Source organism: Erythranthe guttata, chromosome 4 (genome assembly GCF_056151865.1).
Source record: "Erythranthe guttata isolate IM_541 chromosome 4, IM_541, whole genome shotgun sequence".
In the NCBI taxonomy this organism is placed as follows: domain Eukaryota; kingdom Viridiplantae; phylum Streptophyta; class Magnoliopsida; order Lamiales; family Phrymaceae; genus Erythranthe; species Erythranthe guttata.
In genome coordinates, this window is record NC_142536.1 from 5,125,902 (window position 1) to 5,147,350 (window position 21,449).

The following is a 21,449-nucleotide window of genomic DNA, read 5'->3' on the forward strand; positions in this document are numbered from 1 at the left end:
TAATTAATTATTAATTAACCTAACTACGTCAAAATCAAACATTTTTAAGAATGAAAATTCGAACAATATTTTTCACTCGAATTCCGATTTTTTTAATTCAATTGGAATAGTTCATTTTTCGATTTGATTTTAATTTCCGAAAATAATTTGAAAAGTTTCCTAGAATTAAATTTATAGCGCAAATTACGGCTACCCCTGAGCTATGGTTAAATTACGAAAACTCATCTTCTGTTTGCGTAATTACAGTCATCCCTCAACCATGCATTATCTTACAAAAAATCCCTAAAGAGGTAAATTTAAGAATGTTAAATCGGTAAAATCGAATTGAAATTTTTCAGTACGCCAACATTTTATACTGTTTACGGAACTGAATATACGATTTAGTTCGGTAAATAACCGAATTACATAAATTTTATATAAAACAATTAAAAAGACGTGGTGGATGTAATTACCCAAACAAAATGATTTTTTCATAATTTGATCATACCTCAGAGGTTGACGTAATTTGCCAAAACTTATATTATCAGTATTATTATGTATTTTATTATATAAATAAATAAATAAATAAAATGATTTGAATCTCGTGGATTTTTGAATCAGAAACATCCAATTTTGAAACATGTTTTTTCAATTCAATTTTCAATAATTCCAAAATTGAAATTATGATTCATTTTTAACTTTTGAAAGTGTTAATTTAGACCCCCAATTTTTTTCGAAAGTGTTAAATTAGCACCCAATTTTCTTTTACTCCACCTCCGCAGTCATTTTTACTTTTACCCTTTTTACCATGGCCCACCACACCGTCAAATGAAGCTCTTCAGTCGTTTTCATCTTCTTTTTACTGCATTTTTGGAAGTAAAATCCAATCACAGCCGTTGAAATTCAAAGCTTCTCTCTCTCCTACCAAACAAGTCTTCACATTTTTCTTAATCTCCATTAGAGCACTCTCTCTCTCTAAACAAATACACATTGCATTCCCCTCTGCTACAACTGCAATCCTTCAATAGATTCATTATCTGATACTATTGATTATAGAAACAGTTGCAATTGACTGATTGAGAGGAATATATATATATATATATATATATTTTTTTTTTTTTTTTTTTCAGTTTGTGTTTAATTTTTTGTGGTTGGTGGGAAAATGAATGCGGTGGGGAGGCAAAAATCCGGTGCACCGGCGGCGAATCATCACCGCCAAAATTCCGATAATTTTCCAGAAGCTTCATCGGATGGGAGATGGCTGCAATCAGCTGGCTTGCAGCACCTACAGTCGTCAAACAATGCGGTTCCTCCAGTTCAGGTACAATTTTTTTCTCCACTTCAGTTGAAATTCAACCTACGTAGATCCGATGCTATTGTCAAAACCCCCAATTTTGATTTCTCCAACATTTATAAACAAAAAAAAATTAGGATTTTGGGTACTACAATGGAGGTGGTCAGGGTTCGAGAATGTATCGGAGTGTGCAGCCGCAGAGGACCAACAGCGGCGGCAGCGATTTATTTGCCGAGCCATTAACGCCGCCAGGAATTTCCAGGCGGCGGAATGGGGAAGAGCAAGTTCCGCCTAATGAGAGTAGCCCTGGTCTGTTGGATCTGCACTCTATTGATACTGAGCTACTTTCTGAGGTAATCCTTTTGAGTTGATTCATGGATTTAGTTTGTATTGTGTTTGATGATTTGCCTAACTGAATTTGTATATATTTATATTTTTTTTTCTTCCTGTAATCCATTTCTTGCTGTTATTGGGGGTGTGATTGCTGAGAATAGATGTCGATTCCTGGTCTTTATGATGGACCTCCAATGAATCATTTTTCACGGGAAAGAAGCTTCGATGATGTTGACCCGTACTTTGGGAACAATAAACAAAACGGCAAAGTTCGTGGCTTGCCTGAGAGCAATGTTCTGAAAAGCATTGCTGCTGATAATGTGAAGGCCAGCAATGTTGCAAAGATCAAAGTAGTGGTACGTTTATTCTGCCTTTTTCATGTTATTATTTTGATAACTTCATTGCATGCCTTTTCTAACTAACCGACTGTTGTTAGCAATAATAATAATAGTTCATTGGTAGTTTGAGAAATATATGTAGAGTGTAATGATGTGCAGCGAGTGAAGAAATTATTCCTTCCCCAACCATCTGTTGCATCTACTAGATTAACCAGTTTATATGTACTTTGTTATTTTCCTTTCGATTTGCTGATGATTAATTTTTTTTTGCAGGTGCGGAAAAGACCACTAAACAAAAAGGAACTGACGAAGAATGAGGAAGATATCATAGACACCTATTCAAATTCCGTCCTAGTCCATGAGACAAAACTTAAGGTCGGTAATTGTTTTGAGATGTTCTGCCGATTTGTAGATAAACTGATAGGAACTAATAGCAGCCCCTCTCCTTGTTTCTTTCCGCAGTTATTAGCTTTCTTGAAGCTATGTTTCTGTAGTTGTATAATACAAGTAAAGTTGTTGTCTGATAATTTTGACCTATTGTTTTAAGGTGTATATATAGAGAGAGTTTTTGCTTCTAGACATATGCTTTCTGCCATATATGATTTGGTCAACACTTTGCCATACTCACTGTTAGCTTTTTCTCATGAGTTATTTTTTTTAAGGGTGATGTACTATATAACGAGCTTCATTCCCTAAGGACAGTGTTCTATGTCGAAAATCAAATAGACTTGATAATGCTTACTGTCTATTAAAATGCTCTGATTTTGTTTGTGAGGTATTCAGTATATTTGGTTCTTTAATCTGTTGCAGGTTGACCTTACAGAATATGTGGAGAAACATGAATTTGTGTTTGATGCTGTGCTTAACGACGAAGTTTCAAACGATGAGGTAATTGCAGCTCAAATGTTAACCTCATACCAAAGTGATGAAAATGTTGTACTCATGGTAGCCCTTGATGTTTCCTTAACTATGGTCCGTATCTTATTTTTCTAGGTGTATCGTGAAACTGTAGAGCCTATTGTTCCGATAATTTTCCAACGTACAAAAGCTACTTGCTTCGCTTATGGGCAAACAGGTAATGAATTGCATGTATTTTTGTTTTAGTTTCATTTCGACGGTTTTTGAACTTTCACCTCATACATTAATACGAAGTTCCCTTAATGAAAACTGTTAAGGAAGTAGTGAAATTGATTGAGCAATAAATTAAAAAAAAAATGTATGTTATCTTGAGGTGATATTTAACACACCATTATTGTATTCATGACCTCTTTTAAGAGTAACCATCTGATTCTTTACTTCTTGTTATTTTTTAATTTTTTTTTACTTTCTTTTCTCTTGTTATCCTCAAATTCTCTTGTATCTGGAAACTAATCAGGAAGTGGAAAGACTTACACTATGAAGCCATTACCACTTAAAGCAGTGAGAGATATCCTAAGGCTCATGCATCACACTTACAGGAACCAAGGTTTTCAATTGTTCGTTAGCTTCTTCGAGATATATGGTGGAAAACTCTATGATCTTCTCAACGATCGAAAGTAAGCTTTTTTCCTCGCTGCCTTCGTAGTTAAAATATTTCCTCGCAGTAACATAATTTCAACGAGATTTCATTCTTCTTTCTACTTGCAGAAAACTTTGTATGAGAGAGGATGGCAAACAGCAAGTTTGTATTGTAGGTTTGCAAGAGTACCGAGTAGTGGATGTGGAGATAATTAAGGAACTAATTGAGAGAGGAAATGCATCAAGAAGTACAGGCACCACGGGAGCAAATGAGGAGTCTTCTCGTTCGCACGCCATTCTTCAGCTCAATATTAAGAGATCGGCCGATGGCAGTGAATCCAAACCTGCACGAGTTGTTGGTAAACTCTCCTTCATAGACCTTGCTGGGAGTGAACGTGGTGCAGATACTACCGATAATGATAAACAGACCAGGTATATAGATTATATCTATTATGTAGCTTCTTGTTGTTGAGTAAATCACCCGTTTTGGGTATATAGTAACAAATTGGGAAAAGAAGTAATGTGTGTTTGTATTTTGAGAGACGACAATTTACACTATAGCAGTCAAGTTATGTCTAAAGATGTTAAGATAAGATATTTTGTAAGGCAAATTTGAAAATCAAAATGTTGTTTGTTTGTAGTTTAGTGAAAACATTTATTACTGAAACAGTCAAAGCAATTACATAGAGAGAAACTTTTGATCATCTCTTCCTATATTATAGCAGTCTATTGCTCGTTCATTTTTTTCCATTTTATATCGAATGTTTTGAATATGCAGAATGGAAGGAGCCGAGATCAATAAAAGTTTGCTGGCATTGAAGGAATGCATTAGAGCGCTCGACAACGACCAAGGGCACATTCCATTTAGAGGCAGTAAATTAACTGAAGTTTTGAGGGATTCATTTGTTGGAAATTCTCGAACAGTAATGATCTCCTGTATTTCACCAAACTCTGGATCCTGTGAGCACACTTTAAACACTTTAAGATATGCCGACAGGTTGGTCTCGTTTTTTCACGGATAGTTATATCAGTCAGAAAACAGTTCTTTCCTTTCAACCTCTTTTTTGTTTTTGCATTATAGGGTTAAGAGCTTATCGAAAGGCAATAACTCCAGAAAAGAGGTTTCATCTTCAACTTCGATTATGAAGGAGTCGACTATACAAACTGATACAGGCGATTCATGGCCTGAGCAAACTGATAGGGAAGAATACGACGAGTATTTCTATGAGCAAGAGAAGCCATCTTTGAGGAACACCTCAAAAATTGAATCGTACAACTTCCGTAATTTGGATGACAAAGCGAAGAAAACCAATGGCCAATCAAAGTGGAAGGAGCCTCCTAAATCAGAACTGAAATATTCGAATTCCAACGATGATTTGACTGCTTTATTGAAGGTAAAAAACAAGAAGTCACTCTAATTAGAAATATATATATATATATATATATATATATATATATATATATATATATATATATATATATATATATATATATAAATAATCCATGTTGAAATGTTTTGTGCTCATATAGGAAGAAGAAGATCTTGTCCATGCTCATCGAAAACAGGTGGAGGAGACAATGGATATTGTTCGAGAGGTTTTTACTTAATCCCTTTTACCTTCCTATACACTTTTTCAATTATTTCAAAAAATCGATTATATTATTATTATTATTTTATTTTTTTCCATTGGCTCGTTTTAGGAGATGAATCTGTTGGTTGAGGCGGATCAACCGGGTAATCAGCTAGACGATTACATCTCCAAATTGAGCTCAATTCTATCCCAGAAGGCTGATGGTATCTTACAGCTTCAAAATCGATTGGCTCGTTTTCAAAACCGCTTGAAGGAGCACAATGTTCTCGAATCTTCTGGCTATTAATCTTTTAAGGTTCGACATTAATTATTATATTTTGCACATAGACAGTTGTGAATTGTGATTCAGCCCTTTCAAGGATCTTCATTATCTTCTTTGCCCATGTTCTAGCATAGTTGTATTAATTATATTATACATTACTTTCATTGATTTGTTAATGGAATGCAGTTTGTTCAGCTTTGTAAAAAAAAAAAATTAAAATACTTATTTATTATTGTTTTCCTTCAATTTAATGAATATCCTCTCCTTGCCAATTTCTCTCAAAAAAAAAAAAAAAAAAAAAACCCTTAATCCTCCAAAACAATTTCCAGTCCGAATATTCCTCAGAAATCATCCTTGTTGTTGGGAACTATGCATCTGAGAGCAGTCTCATAAGCAGTAAAAATAGCTCCATTGACAATAAAAGCCCTCATGACAGCAGTCCCTAGACCCCTCCACAGCACATTATACCCTTCCTCTCTCACACTCCTCCTAAAGCAATCGACAATCCCCGTATATAAATCCGACCGCCCTTGTATCCTTGTCTTCACCACATCCAACGGGTAACAGCATATCCAGCTGGCGACTCCGGCGAGCCCTCCGGCGAGAAGCATCGTCCGGAAAGATTCTTGCCCGTTTTTCCGGCAACCCGGGTGGAGCCTCTCCCTCGTGTACTCGTACGTCCAAAAGTATACTGCGTGCGCAGGTGCGTCTCTCAGTATGGTGATGCCTAGCCCGCGGTATATTCCTCTCAACCCTTCCGATCGGAATATGCTTCTGGCGACGTCTAGTGGACCCTTGTGGGTTGTGGTGCCGCCGCCACCACCGTATGATTGGTTGGTGGTGATGGGTTTGGTTTGTAGTTGGAGGCGGATTTTGATTAGCTCGACGGGGCAGAGAAGTAGGGTTTGGATTGCGCCCGTGCCGAATCCGCCTAGGGCGACTCCTTTGTATGAGGGGGGATCGTTTGATGAGGTGGCGCTTGTGCCGAATGCTCGTGATAGTATTGCGTATGTTTGGAAAGCTATTGCATTCTGCGGAATCAATAATGGAAATTTATAAGAAATGAAGCTCATCTCGAGCTTGCATTTAGTATCCCTATGTTATACTGAATTAATGAAAAACCCACCGTGTTATAAATATTAGCAAAAAGTTCCATACGATGCATTTTTTAAGCACTTAACCCCCTAAGCGCTGCGTTTTAAGGGTTGGTTTGCTAATAAAACTTGCTCGTACGGTAGTTTTTGCTAATATTTATAAGATACATGAGCGCTAAATGCGACGAACCCCAACGAAAATGACACGATATGTGTAAAATACTATCAAACTACTCGAGCTTAATTTTGCGTGTTGAGCTCGATTCGACCGATGATCCGATCAAGTTGAAACCTAATATTTGACGAATCACATGTTTTTATCGACACTAACCATATAATCGAATGCGATTATCATGAAATATCCATATAATAGAATGCAATTATTTACTTCTAAATTTAGTCCAATTACTGAATCTGGGATTTCCTATTTCTGCAAAATTATCACTCTTCACCAAAAAAACAAAAAAAAAAAAATAATAATAATCTCAAAACATAACTATATAATGAAAATCGAAATTCTTGATTTATTTATCAACACTTTGAAATTAATTTCAAGAAAAAAAAGAATAACCTGGAAAGTGACAGAAGCAATAGGAGCTGCCATGCCCCTATAGAGTGCAAAGGGTCCCTCGGTGGCCACAACACGGCGGAGTATTTGATAAGCCGCCGCTCCTCCTCCGGTGGAATTCTGCTGCCGTATTCTGACGGTATCCAGCGGATAACCGGCCATAACACCGGCGGTGCCGCCGAACCCTCCGGCGACAAACTCTCTTCCCCAACTGCTCGCAAGAAACTCCGGCCAGAATTCCATTTCTTAAACAAATAATCAATCACCCCGATCCCACTCTCATTCCCACGCACGCACACACACGCGCGCGCACTTCTCGGGATAGATTAAAATTACCAGTTTACCACCTTTAATTTGGTGATGTAGCTCACGGGTTTATTTATTGCTTCCCTTTGGGTGGTGGTTTTTGGAGCGCATTGGAATTTGCCCATACATAAAACTTTGTTTTGGTAGGCTTTTTGTTGATTGTGACGTCATAAAGTTGTTATAATTTTCTTTTTGGAATTATCCAAATCATCTGATTTTTGTTTTATTTTTCAATAGGTTTTTACTATTCATATGTGTATGTATATTCAGGGATCTACTGGAATTTGGAATTAAATTCTAATGAAACGGATCCTCATTTAGAGTATAAAATCGGATGCCATTGATGAATGACACGTGCCAGTGGTCAATGAGAATCGGATTCTTATTGCTATTTCTCTCTCTTTGACTTTGACTGGTTAAGAGTTTTTATATAATTATATCTATTTTATCTTTTGTTTCCTTTTTTTTTTTTTTTTTTTTCTTTAAATCTTAAATAATGTAAGATCTATGATTTTTTTAACCGTAGCTAATTTCGAGTCTTTATTTAAAACAGGTGTTGGATTTTTTCTGGGTGGAGACGTGTTTCTATTTTTTCATTATTACCAGAATCGTTCTCAAAATTTTTAAATATTTATAAAAACGACCCCTAAACATTTCCGACAGATGTCGTGACGTTACGAATTTCAAAACGTGAAAACACATGTGTGTAGAAGTCATGACAATGCAAAGATAAAATATATCTAAGGTTGTTTAGTTATGTTGCATAGAACAACATACACTTGTTATACAATTGGCGCCCGCGCCGCCGTCTATGCGGTTCCTCGCGCTCTCCACGCCTTTCTTATATCCCACTCCTCCTTCAACCTCGCATCAATACTCTAAGACGTCTTCTTCAAACACTCCTTCTCTTGTCCCGCCGCCTCTGAATTATCCCAACCAAAGTCGCATCGTAAATTCTCCGCGCAGTCGCCCGGGGGTTATTGGTTGTTGGTATGGCTCCCGAAGAAGAGAAGATGACTTACCGTTCGCCTCTCGATTTTTCCATCGTGAGTTTTCGTCTCTCTTTTACCTGTTATTTTCAATTGTTCTCTTGGAACTTTCGTCGAACACTTATTCGCTGTTGTTGGTGTTCATGTTGTCTGTATATTTTTTTGAAATTTGGTTACAGCTTGTTAATTTTTACTACTGTCGAAACTTCGTATTACAATTGTGTCGATTTCTATTTACAATATTATCACTGGCTCCAAACGTCTATTCAATGTATAAATTGTCATGAATTTTTGATATATTTAGCTGTGTTATATTAATAACATCATCTTGACTGGGGGCGGAATTTCAGATTTTCTGCCTATTCCGGTTTATAATTTTTCGTAACTCCAAAATTTCCATATCTGATCCGGTTCCTACTTCTGGAAAATAATTCCAAAATTTTCGATTTGGTCTCCCAAAATTTTACACTTGCAATATCAAAATTAAAATTTTACACTTGCAATATCAAAATTAGCATGCACTCTGTATTATAATTTATAAGTGAATACAGAATAAGCGGATTCTGCCGATTCCAGTGGAAAAAATTTCGACTTTTCAGAACACATTTTTCCAATCCAATTTTCCGATTCTCAGTTTTACTTTTTGGTCAAGATTTAGTGTCGAAACCAGACAAATTGGAATTAGCACTTTCGGAAGTGAAAAATTACTTCAACTCTGTCAAAATCGAGCCGATTTCGACAATAAATTTTGATCAAAAAATAAAATAAAAACTTCATCAAGGAGCTATTTCCAATTAATATATCACTCAGTGCTTCGACACTGACCTGCTATATGCTTCTCCAAACCATAGATAAAGTTACTAAAAGTCGGGAAAAAACTCAACCTTCAATCGCACAGCAGGATAAAATATTTCAGGGAAGGAGAATATCATTGGTCCATTAAAATGGAGTACATATTTTGCATAGAAAAGCACCCGAAAAAAGTTTGACAGTCATCAGCCATCAAATAAGAACGAGCTAATAGTTCGAAAGATTCGATAATAGAGGTTAAAAATACAACACAATATGCCGAAAAACATTTGCATTGAGCCAATAGGTTTTTTCTTAGCAGGGCTCATTTTTTGCCACTTTTCTTCAAACCCGAACCTCCGAACGATCCCTTTTGCTGAGCCTTAGCCTTGAGCTCCTTCAGCGCCTGCGGAGAATAAGAACATTGCGAATATATACAGGTCAGAAGGAACAGAAATCAATGCAGTATGATTATTGAAAGAGCAGTTCTCTGAGGGAAAAAAAAAAAAAAGAGTTTTCGCACCTTTTCTTCTTCCTTCTTCTTTTGAATATTAGCCATGTCAACCTGCAAAAATCGACATAATTTAAAAAAAATAAAAGAAAAACTACCAAGGAATGGGTATAATGTTTTAGTTTTCTTATTTGTCCAGCTAAATATTGGATTTCATTCGAGGAAAAACAGTGAGAATGATTTCATATGTTTGTTTCTTCTACACATTCAATTTTGCCGTCTTCTAACGAAAGGGATCAGACGAGAATAGAACAAATTATCTTTAACACTAGGCGATAGCAATCAGTATATTTTACGAGCATCTAGGGTTTCGAGATTAAGAACAATTATAGAACGAGGCTGCAAAATACATAAAAACGTAATCTTTAACATCAACTTCTATCTATCTAAAGTTCAAACCGGAAAAAAACATCGGAGGATTAAATCACTCATACTATAAGTCACAATTCAAACCATCAATTTGAAAGGGATACATATATTTAAATAAATACCCATTCGAAATCGATCAATTAAATTGAAGATCGGATGAAACCCGAATTGATTTTAACAATTAAACAAAACCCAAACACGAACCCTAATTTGAATCAAAATTCCCCAAAATTGCAAGTAAAATAAAGCGCTGGGAAACCAATTTCAGAGTTTAATAATACCTCGTCGTATTCTTTACTGGCGGCCTTGGGTTGCTTCAAAGGCTTTGCTTTTCCTCCTGTTTGAAAAAAACACGAAAAATTTACAGAACGATGAAATCAAAAACAAAAATATCAACGGGAAGAAGACGATTCGTAAAGAAAAAACATAACCGAATATTAGATTTGTTAATACCTTGTTTGCTAGACATGATTGGATTAGATTCTAGGGTTAGGGTTTAGCTGCAATCACTAAATAGCGCAAGGTAGAAAACGATGAAGACGAATGTCACAATACACACAAATCGCGGATTTAAAGGGGAGGAATTTCTACACTTTAATTCAGGGGCCGACATTGTGGTTCAATTGTAATTATATGAATAACTAAGGGCGTATCCCAATATGTGTTTTGATATTTTAACCTTTTTCAATCAACCAAAATATCCACACAAAAGAATAAAAATAAAGAATTACATCAAAATATCTAATATTTAACACTTCTTAATATTTTAATGAGTGGATTGTTATAAAAATATTGTATTATTTTTTTTAATGGCTATTTCTGGTGTTACTACCGGGGTGGTAAACGAGCTGAGCCACTCTTGGCGCGATGAGCCCTCGAAAAAATGTCGAACCCGAATTCGAGTTTTTCAAGTTCGAACTTGTTTTTAGTTGTTCGTGAGCTCACGAGCCGGATCGCGAGCCTTATTTTTTTTAATATATTAATTTATTTTAAATAAAATATAATAATACAAAATATTATAAAAATAATATAAAAGGAACATATAAATATTAAAAATATATTATTTATTTCGAATTTGTTTTATTATATTATAAATATTTTTTAATAATAAAATTTAATAATTAATAAAAAAAAATAAGTTTGGGCTCGAGCTCGAGCTCGATAAAATGGGCTCAATCTCGAGCTCGAGCCCAAAAATACAAACTCGACGAGCTCGAGCTCGACAAAAAGAACTCGAGCTCGAGCCTGCCAAAACAGACGAGTTCAGCTCGATCTTGGCTCGTTCATACCCCTAATTACTACTACAGTCAAACCTCTATAAATTAATACAGATGAGACAAGAGAAATTCTATTAATTTAGCGAATTATTAAATTATCGAGTTAATAATTTAACATGTTTTCACCGAGTCGGGACCAGGAGACACTATTATTTAATCGAGGTTCTACTGTATTAGAAAAAAACCACTTTTGAGTCATTCTTTTGGCATTACAACATGGTGAGAGTGTTAATCGCTAATACAAATGCCCCCCACGCTTTCAGTTCAAACTGGAGAGAATTGCAGCAAAGAAACTTTAGAGAAGAATAGTGGACCCCATCTTGCCACGCCTTCCAATCCCTCCTTCCTCCTGTATCTCGGGACACCTTCTCCCATATGAAACACACACATATATATATATGATATATATAATGTATATGTAGATATAGATAGATATACATATACGTATATCCAATGTCTCCGACGAAGCACTCTGACGAGCCGCCGGCCGGCGAGCCCCTCCTCTCCGAATCCCAATCCTCCTATTCCCAGACTCCACAATACGTCGTCGTTCTGCCTGCCTACCTGCCCCCATATCGCCACCGGCTCCTCCGTAAATTACACCGGCGGCGTCTAATCTGCTTCTCCGCCGTCTTCCTCTTCCTCATATCCGCCGCGTACGTCGTCTGGCCGTCCGATCCCGAGCTCTCAGTTGTCCGGATGAGCCTCAATCGCCTCCACTTCCACACTCGCCCCAAAATCTCACTCGACGTAACCCTAGACCTGAGGCTTAAGGTTCGGAACAGAGACGTTTACTCCATGGACTACGACTCCTTGCTCGTCGCCGTCGGGTACAGGGGGGAGAGCCTGGGGAACATCACGTCGGAGGGCGGACACATCAGGGCGCGTGGCTCGTCGTACGTGAACGCCACGCTCGACGTCGACGGCGTGGAGATGCTGAGCGACGTGATTCTACTGCTCGAGGATTTGGCTGCTGGTTCGATTACGTTCGACACGGTTTCGGAGATTGGTGGGAAGCTTGGCCTGTTCTTCTTTGAGTTGCCGCTTAAGGTAATTCCTCTCTCTTAAATTGTAAAAAACCTCTTGAATTAGGGCTGAAAATTGGGGTAGAAGCACTCCTGTGATGTAATTAGGTGCAGTAAATTTCAATGAGAGTTTGATCTTGAATTTCAATATGTGTCAATAGGGAAAGTTCCCCCATTGTTTCTAACCTAGATTTAGTGAGTAAGAACAACATCTTGAAATTCTGGAGGGATGCAATACATGTATGTCGAATTTCGAACCTTTGATCTGTTGATGTTGTTTTATCTGCCTAGGGCTGAAAACGGAACCACTAAAAATTTAACTAAACTAATCGTTATTGAATTCGTGGTTGTTTGATAAATGCTCGCTTTTGTTAACACATTTTCATTCGATAGTTGTGAAGTTCGGCTGAACTCTATTGCTTATTTAATCAATCTCATACACCACTTTGAAAGCACGATTCTAATTAAGCATATAGTTCAAGTGTATTCAATCGGTCAAATTGATTTCTTTGAGATTTTGCAACTGATGAAACTCAAATTGTATGAATGGAAGGACTTAGATAGAGGTCTAGGCCCTTCTCCTTTCTTTTCTCTTGTCTTAAGAATAGTGCAAGCTTCCGCAGTTGTTCTTTATCGATTTTTGAAGAAAAAACGAAATTTGCTCGTCTGTAAATATAAGTCTCTACTTAAGAATAGTGCAGCTTCCGCAGTTTTTATCTATTGAGGTTTGAAAAAAATAGGAGATTTGCTTGATCTCTCAATTCTGTTGAAAGGGTAGAGCCGGTGTTCTTACAGTTGCATAACCATGTTTAAGGAAGCATTTATAGTCGAACCTACTTGAATGGTGGAAACATTTAAGTTAAGCAGTAGAACATTGTAGCGAAATTAGTATGTAACATGAACAGCTCAAATGCCCAAACTACAAGGTGCAATGATGAATGTTACCTACTCTTGAACTTATTCTCGACGACGACTTTGCATTTGTATTTTCTCATTAGATTCTGATTGTTTGAAATGAAAACTTGGAAAATTGATATGTACATCTGGTTCAAATTCATATAACATATAACCACCCCCTTTATTATCTGTTACAGGCCAAAATATCATGCGAAGTAATCGTAAACACGCGAAACTCGACAATTACTCGTCAAAATTGCTACCCTGAGGTAAGCTTTTATTTCCTCGCATTTCCAATTTACCATCCTTGCACACCCTAAGTACCAAAGACAGTGAAGCAATTGAAGAATAGATATGATAAACTATTTCTTCGCAGTTGAGATAAAATCATTGGCGAGTAATTTTGAGTTACATAGAATAAATTGAAATTAAATGATCATTTTTTTCTTATTTGCAGATTTAAACCCCTACATAATTTCTATCCTCAACAATGACCAAGATGTTGGATACTGATTACTGAATGCAAGTAAAAATGGAGTAAAATGCTATCAGCCCTGCAGTTTACTAAGCTTTTAGGTGTGTGCAGTATGAGGTACAAATACAGCTTGTTCATAACTTCTAGGCAATCAGTAAAACAGCAAGAAACCTTGTTAAAGTTTTTTAAAAAGAAAAAAAAAAAGGTTTCATCTGTAATTCTATGGTATATATATTATATATATGTGTATGTGTGTTTATGTGTGTGTAATTGTATGACATATTATGCAGTAATCTCTCTTGTAATTGGGAAACAAATTAGATAAACAGATTAATTGCTTGACAATTTAATAATAACCTTCAAATTCTTCCTTAATTTCTTGATATGTACAAGAAGATGATATTAGTATTAAGGAAATTTACACATGCTTAGATAGACTAACTGGGCTTAGTTCCAAGCCGGTTAACCCACTGATATTCTCCATGGTGGTGCCTGCACCGGAAAGAACCCGGGTGCCCGGTCGGCGAACACACACATACCTTTGTAATCCCACCACCACCACCTGTGTTAGCCTCTTGCCGCCCTCTTGCCGCCACTTCCGCGGCGGCCTCCGCCGCCGGGGCGATCAGTTGTCTCCGGCGAGTGGCACACTTATAACCACCTTCCCAATAGGCAACCTGGTGGTAACACATCTCTATATTTTTTTTTAGGTAGTTTTAGTTTGAGGAATAAAGAATCATGGGATTATATAGGAAGAAAAAGCAATGGAAAAAGGAGGGAGGAGAAGAAAAGGAAGAAGGTATAACTGAAAGGTAAGGGATGGATATATTATTATGAATTATTGTTTTCTTTATGCTAAAGAAAGTTTGGGGATTGATTCGCAATAAGGGATAAAATTTGGCCTCAGCTTTTGTTTTTCTTTTTTGTTTTTTTATTTCATGCAAAAGCTTATCCAGGGTATTAATTGCTAAAATTTATGAGGTGTGAGATATTGAGGGGGGGATTGAAGGTGACGCGCCAGTTGATGGCTGCAACCACTTGTCGATTGGGGGGGCTGTGGATGTGTGTTTTTCCATAAAAGTTTTTTTTTTTTCTTGATTTTGTGTGTTTCTTAGATATGAAGTTAAATATCTGACAAAAAAATTGGATGAAAATCTAAATAATTAGATCCTAAAAGTAAATAAAGAGAATTCCCTTGAAACCAATTTTCCTTAGACGCAAGTACAACTTTAATTTTAGTTTCATTTACTGGGTAATTTGCTAAATACCCATCAAGTCTAATTTCATTTCATATTAGGACAATTGTATTTTTTCATTTTTTGCTAAAAGTAAACCGGACAATTATATTTTTCCAATTTCCGTTATTCTCCTCTACCATGTTTATGCTCGAAAAAATGGAGTTTCTTCCACTCATCTACCTTTCCTTATTAGTCTCTTATCGTCGACCGTTAATTTTCACTAACCACGTCACTGAAAAATGTTATTTTCATCGATTTTAGAATTCTTATTCTTCCTTATCAGTTTAAGATGTCTATTTTCAGTCAAAAATTTCAATTAATGTGTCAATTTTACTTTAGGTTGTCTATTTTCAGTTTGTATCATCTATTTCCGATCTAGTTGTCCAACTAAGCTGCACGATGGACTTTTAGCAAGCAAATTCAATATATCCAAGTGGAATGATAACTATACAAAATATTTTTGAATGAATTTAAAGTAGTAACGAACTTAAGGGGTATCTCTAAATTTTATCCATACTTAATAGCAATTTGTAGTGCTCTATAATCAAATGGACCCATTAGGTCTAAATATAGGTTCCGGGCCATCATCTTGAAAATGGGCCAGTTGACACATATTTTCTAATGGCCCATTTTTAAGTTCAACATTTGTAATTCTTGTGTGTGTGTGTGTGTGTGTGTGTGTGAGAGAGAGACAGAGAGAGAAGAGAGAGAGAGGAAAATATAAATTGACTAAAAAAAAAGGAAAAAAGGAATTAAATTTGGATATGGGTAAAGAAAGAAGATAAGGAAGGGAGAAAAAGTAAAAGCAAAAAAAGCAAAGAGAGAAAACAAACAGTTAAAAAGAATATAAATATCTTTTTGTTACTGTACGTCAGTGAGCACTAGGGAAGGAGTCTACGCAGCAAAAGCGTCCCATTTGGTTTTCAATTTTCATTGAAACCTCCGCCTATTGCTTTTCTCATTTTCTTTTTCAACTTTTTTTTTTTGGATAATGTAAAAAAAAAACTTTAATTTATGTTACCAATTTGACAAAAGTACCTCGAGTCCATCTCTATTTAAAGTGACGACAATGTAGTTTTTTTGTTTGGATTAGAGTCTATTGTGTTGTCTTTTTACCGAAATACCCTCTTAATTTTGATATTTCAAATCCATTTACATTCGCAGATGCTATCGTAGAAGAATTTGGGAATTTTAATTAAAATATACGTGTTTTTACTTTTAATTAGGTCACATAGTGGTGGGATTCTTATGAAATTTTTTCTAAATTTATTATACATTAAAGATGCATATATCAATCACTGTTGAAAACATATATCGATAAAATTGTAGCTTGAATATGTGCGACGAAAGACAAAATATAGAAGGAGATTAAAACAAGAAGTCGAAATTGAGAGATTAGAGATCACACGTACCAACTCAAAGATCTAGTGATAAAACACAAGACTGTATGAGTTCAATGCACTGACTGCAAAGATATAAATTCACATTTTTTTTTTCCGATAATTAATTTCGGAATGATTGGTAAAAATCCGAGGTGTTACAAACCTTACTACTCCAATATAAAAAAAAAATTAAAGTATTAAAATACTCAAATGAAGCACACTATGATGGCACTCACAATCAAGATCATATCATAAAACTTTAGTGAAATAGATCAACCCACATGCAATATACCCTAGTGGACCATGCCTTGCACATAACTAAATATATAGCATATTTGACTATTCACTATAATTAAGGGTGAGACATACAAAAAGTGCACATCTTTATCTCTCTATATATGCATACACATATGCCAAGCCAAGCCATACAATCACTTCTTTCTTGAAAAAAAAAACCTTCAAAACATACACTGCAAAATATATTGATCATTTTATTGAATCAATAATGGGTCATGAAACATGGAAGAATGGTGAATTGTGCTTCTATTCGGGTCGAAAATACGATAGTTTCGGGACGTATAGTCGAGCTTCGACAAGATCAAGAGCTCCCATTTGGATAACGTTATGGAGGAGGATCAAGAAAGGGAAGAAAAGATCGACAATTGTGTCACAATATTGTTCGAGTTCAACTAGGTTTACTTATGATCCGTACACTTATTCGCAGAATTTTGATCAAGGGTTGATGTGGGCCGATTCGGACGATCTCAACCGTTCATTTTCTGCTCGATTTGCTGTTCCGTCGAGGATCTTTGAGAAGAATAATTGCTTGATGGTTTGATCCCCCAAAAAAAATGTGTTGTATTTTAAAGTTTAGGGATTTTAATATTAGTGATTAGATTAGTTAGTTTGTAGTTAAGAGATTAATTAGTTGTGGGTTTGTGATAATAATTCTTGTTCTTTCTACATTTTCTTTTTACCTTCATTTACAAGTAAAGTTAGATGCTTTACATGTGCTTCATTTTCTTCATTTGGAGATAATTAATTTAATTTGGGGAATTCATTATTTGACTTTTTATTTTTCTTGTTTTCTTGATGACAAAATGGAATAAGAATTGTGGGTAAATTATTGCTATAAAAAGTTAATGACACAATTATATATTGCATAAATTGCTAATATTTGCAGTTAAAATAGTATTTGTGTTCTTTTTCACTTGTATCAATTAAAAATTGTTTAGGCATCAGTTGCCTCTCTCTTAGGTGTAACATGGCTAATTATTCTTTTTTTGGAGTATTAAAATGATTATTTATATTTTAATGCAGGGGCATGAATTGTGCGGCTATGTTTGACATTATGTCAAAAATATTTCAAAATTCCCATTTGTCCTAAAAAACATCACGAGAAAATTGATAAATCTTCGACCTAGTTAATTTTTTATTAACTAAACTACTAAATATCGTTTCAATTTAACTAATATTGTTTTGATTTCAACGTGATTTGGATCATTTCTATTCTGATTTTGGCAAAATTTAATCACATAAATCGTAGTCTTTTGAGTTAGCTTTCCAATCCAGTTCGAATAAGCTGGATTGAATGTCGGGTAACAAAGTTATGCGTGAACGAGTTGCATTTTAGATTTTAGATAATTGAAAACAATCAAAGTTGTGGGTAATGTTCATTTTTATGCATATCTTTCTCAGACATCCAATCTTGGTGATTCAAGTTGGAATAACCAACTAACTTAAACAACTACAATTAGGGGTGGGCATTCGGGTCGGGTTATTCGGGTATAACCCGACCCGGTCGGGTATTACCCGACCGGGTCGGGTAATTTTTTACGTAACCGGGTTTTTCCCGGGTTCGGGTACCCGGTGCTCCCAAACCGGGTCGGGTCCGGGTATTAGAAATCCTACCCGGGTACCCGATAAAGATATATATATATATATATATATATATATATATATATATATATATATATATATATATATATATATATATATATACATATCAGTATATGTATAATATATATATATATATATGTATATCAGTGACAGTATATGTTACTATGTATATATCTATATATATATATATATATATATATATATATATATATATATATATATATATATATATCTTAAGTAAATTTAGTTATTGTTTATTTAAAAAAAAAAAAAAAAAAAAAAAAAAAAAAAAGAGGAAAATAGCAAAACCCGAACCCGACCCGAACCCGACCCGAGATAACCGGGTACCCGGTTGCCGGGTACCCGGTTATTTCGGGTCGATCTCGGGTAATTTTTTTTTTGCAAAAAACCCGAATAACCCGACCCGAATAACCCGAATAACCCGACCCGACCCGAATGCCCACCCCTAACTACAATATTTGTATTTTGAGTTTTGTCAAATTCAGACTCGAAAATAATCAAAATTATATTTGAAGTGTAAACAATAGTAAAAACTAAAACGGCATTTATCACATCTCATTTATTAATATAACATCGATAACATTATAATATGAAAAATAAATAAATCTCTAATCGATAATATGTGAAAAGTGGATCGCAACACAATTTTGAATTTTCTTAATCTTTTTATTGGTCAAACATTTTATGTGCCCTTTTTCCTTTTATCCATGTCATTCTTTTTATGGATGACAAATTGGTTTTAGCCTTTTGAACAATTCCTTTCATAATTTATATGATAAATTATGGCCAATCTCCTGAAGCAAATTCAAGTACCAAAAAATCCATTTTGTTTGGATAATTATGACTGCCTTCAATTATGTATTATCTTACGAAAAAACTCTTTATTTAGTAGATAAATTTGACATTGTAAGGATAAACATGTAAGACAATATATGGTTAAAGAAAATTGTAATTATCCAAATATGAGGGACTTTTTCGTAATTTGAACATACCTCAATGGATTACCGTAATTTGCCCTAATTTTCAAGACGTAATAAAGAATCATTACTTTGTGTGTAGTAATCTCTATTCTTATCCCTTGGCTCTAAAGTTTAGTATACTTAATTAAGATTAGTGAACTTTTCCACATAGACAAAGCAAACAATTAGTCCACCCCGCCGAAAATGAACATATCGTAAGAAAACCACAAACCCAATGACGCTCAAAATTGACCGTTTTCATAAACATAAACAATGTTTCAAATTGCAAGACTATAAGATAAAGGTGGAAAACGAACTGATCGGATCGAAATCAGCACTTTAAAAAAAAATAAAAAAAATCTAAATTTCGGAAATGAAAATCTAAAAGCACATTCCATGATCGAAAATTTTCAAATTGGAATCCGCAAAATTTGGATTTCATTTATATTTTACTGACCTATAAATATATAACACATAATAATATTGATATTATAAATGCAAGCTGAAAAATTATAAAAAATTTCGAAAATTAAAAGTGGATGGAAAACTGGAATCTCGTATATATTCCAATCCCGTACCAAAAGAATCCGGAAAATTCGGACTTTTCATATCATAAATTACGTTCCAATTTTCATTTGTTCCATCAGCTACAAAAAAATCACAAATGGATTTCATCGCTATTTCCAAACCAATATATGAAAAGATACATTAATTTTTTTTAATCTAAGTACTCATCATCTTTATCAGAATCGATCACCGGAAAAACCGAAATACAGAACTGACAGTATCACAGTAATTTGCATTTTTTTTTCCTGTATAAAACTATCTTAATACTAGTCAAAATCTAACATCTAAAACTGGATAAGGGAGGTTATTAAGTCGTGTATCAACTTTCGCATTTACGTTTTCTTCTCAATCAACGATCCGTATTTGGTTCCCATTGCTTATTTCTGATCTCCAGTAACTCACCGTAAATAACTTCTCATGGTCTATGCCTGAACAACAAATGCATATCAAAAAAACTATTGCATAAAACCATTATCTACCGAAAAATCTTGAAACCAAATAAAATAAAATAAATAAAATTACTTACATAAGGGAAAGGCCGCAAACAACAATCACCAAGTAAAAACTGCAGTCTATGAAGATAGCACGAATCGTCTGATGCAACACTAATCCCAATTCCAACAGCTTAAAAGCTCCACCCCAGTTATCTCCATCTTCCTCGATTCTTGGATTTTTATCTTCTTTTCTTATTTGTGCAAAAGGGGCCAATCTTCTAGCCACTATGAACAAATCGGTAAGCAGCACGACGAGAAGGGGCCTGTAAACAATAAGGCTCTTTCGCTTTGCCACGTTTTGGGGAAGATTAATATGAGATAAAACTACCAGAAAAGCTAAAACGACAGCACATATAACACGTGTGTCTTCCGAGGAAATTATTGTGAAATTTATTTCGTTGAGAGTTATTGAACTGAGAAAATATCCCAATGATTTTTGGGGTGAATTTGGATTTACTGCTGAGGGGGGCGCTCGTTTTTCGTCGATTTTCTGAAGGTAAGAAACACTGCTTCCTGGATTATATACTTCAGAAATTTCCTCCTCGTTGTAATTTCTCGTTACTGTATCGGCCACTTCATCTCCACCTTCAAAAACCAATTAATAAATGAACTTGCATCAATCATCATTGTGAAAAATGCAAGAGAACAATTACATGCAAAATAAAAAATCCGACGAAAAAGCTAGAGAAGTCGTAAATAAAGAATCATTACTTTGTGTGTAGTAGATTAATGGCCATAATCTCTATTCTTATCCATTGGCACTAAAGTTTAGTATACTTAATTAAGATTAGTGAACTTTTCCACATAGACAAAGCAAACAATTAGTCCACCCGCCGAAAATGAAGATATCGTAAGAAAACCACAATCCCAATGACGCTCAAAATTGACCGTTCAAAAGGCTAAAACCAAACAATTTAATCTGGTGCGTAGAAAATATTTAGTAAAAATTTATAGTCGTTGATTTAAAGTACGAACTAGTACGATCCAGTACGAACCTATGAATTTATAAATTAAAGTACGAACCCAGTAAAAATAGATCGTACAAAGGTCGTACTCCATCGTACTTCATGTAAAATGACTTTATTAACCTTACATTATTAAACCACAGAATTAAAAGTAGGGTTAACTGTACTTTGCCCCTAACTTTGGTCATTTTTGCACTTTGCCCCCCAAATAAAAAAAAATTCCACGATCATACATCGACTAACTAATTTAGCCCAATTTCACCAATTAACCAATTTTTTACCATAATTTTAATTTTGACTCGCCACCACCGGAGACCGCCAGAGACCCA

The 21,449-nt window shown here is 35.1% G+C and overlaps 3 protein-coding genes and 2 long non-coding RNA genes across 5 annotated transcripts; 2 read left to right on the plus strand and 3 right to left on the minus strand.

The window, feature by feature from the left end:
• Positions 1-909: 909 nt before the first annotated feature.
• Positions 910-5,423, plus strand: LOC105972347 (kinesin-like protein KIN-13B). The gene is made up of 12 exons (XM_088816626.1): positions 910-1,300; positions 1,411-1,626; positions 1,768-1,962; positions 2,218-2,319; positions 2,755-2,832; positions 2,938-3,019; positions 3,320-3,479; positions 3,571-3,873; positions 4,220-4,438; positions 4,523-4,835; positions 4,972-5,037; positions 5,143-5,423. The coding sequence occupies exons 1-12, from the start codon at positions 1,142-1,144 to the stop codon at positions 5,317-5,319; spliced, it is 2,070 nt and encodes a 689-aa protein (XP_088672752.1). The 5' UTR covers positions 910-1,141; the 3' UTR covers positions 5,320-5,423.
• An 83-nt stretch (positions 5,424-5,506) lies between these two features.
• LOC105972346 (mitochondrial arginine transporter BAC2) lies at positions 5,507-7,405 on the minus strand. The gene is made up of 2 exons (XM_012997294.2): positions 6,961-7,405; positions 5,507-6,326 (listed from the first exon to the last, which is right to left on the minus strand). The coding sequence occupies exons 1-2, from the start codon at positions 7,198-7,200 to the stop codon at positions 5,637-5,639; spliced, it is 930 nt and encodes a 309-aa protein (XP_012852748.2). The 5' UTR covers positions 7,201-7,405; the 3' UTR covers positions 5,507-5,636.
• Positions 7,406-9,137: 1,732 nt separating this feature from the next.
• On the minus strand, positions 9,138-10,589 carry LOC105972413 (uncharacterized). Its single transcript, XR_001174139.2, has 4 exons — positions 10,375-10,589; positions 10,203-10,258; positions 9,565-9,606; positions 9,138-9,447 (listed from the first exon to the last, which is right to left on the minus strand). It is a non-coding gene; the product is annotated as an uncharacterized LOC105972413 (long non-coding RNA).
• An 895-nt stretch (positions 10,590-11,484) lies between these two features.
• On the plus strand, positions 11,485-13,970 carry LOC105972392 (uncharacterized). Its single transcript, XM_012997343.2, has 3 exons — positions 11,485-12,248; positions 13,318-13,389; positions 13,578-13,970. The coding sequence occupies exons 1-3, from the start codon at positions 11,652-11,654 to the stop codon at positions 13,581-13,583; spliced, it is 675 nt and encodes a 224-aa protein (XP_012852797.2). The 5' UTR covers positions 11,485-11,651; the 3' UTR covers positions 13,584-13,970.
• Positions 13,971-19,683: 5,713 nt separating this feature from the next.
• Positions 19,684-20,756, minus strand: LOC148770974 (uncharacterized). The gene is made up of 2 exons (XR_016030766.1): positions 20,188-20,756; positions 19,684-20,089 (listed from the first exon to the last, which is right to left on the minus strand). It is a non-coding gene; the product is annotated as an uncharacterized LOC148770974 (long non-coding RNA).
• Between the last annotated feature and the right edge of the window lie 693 nt (positions 20,757-21,449).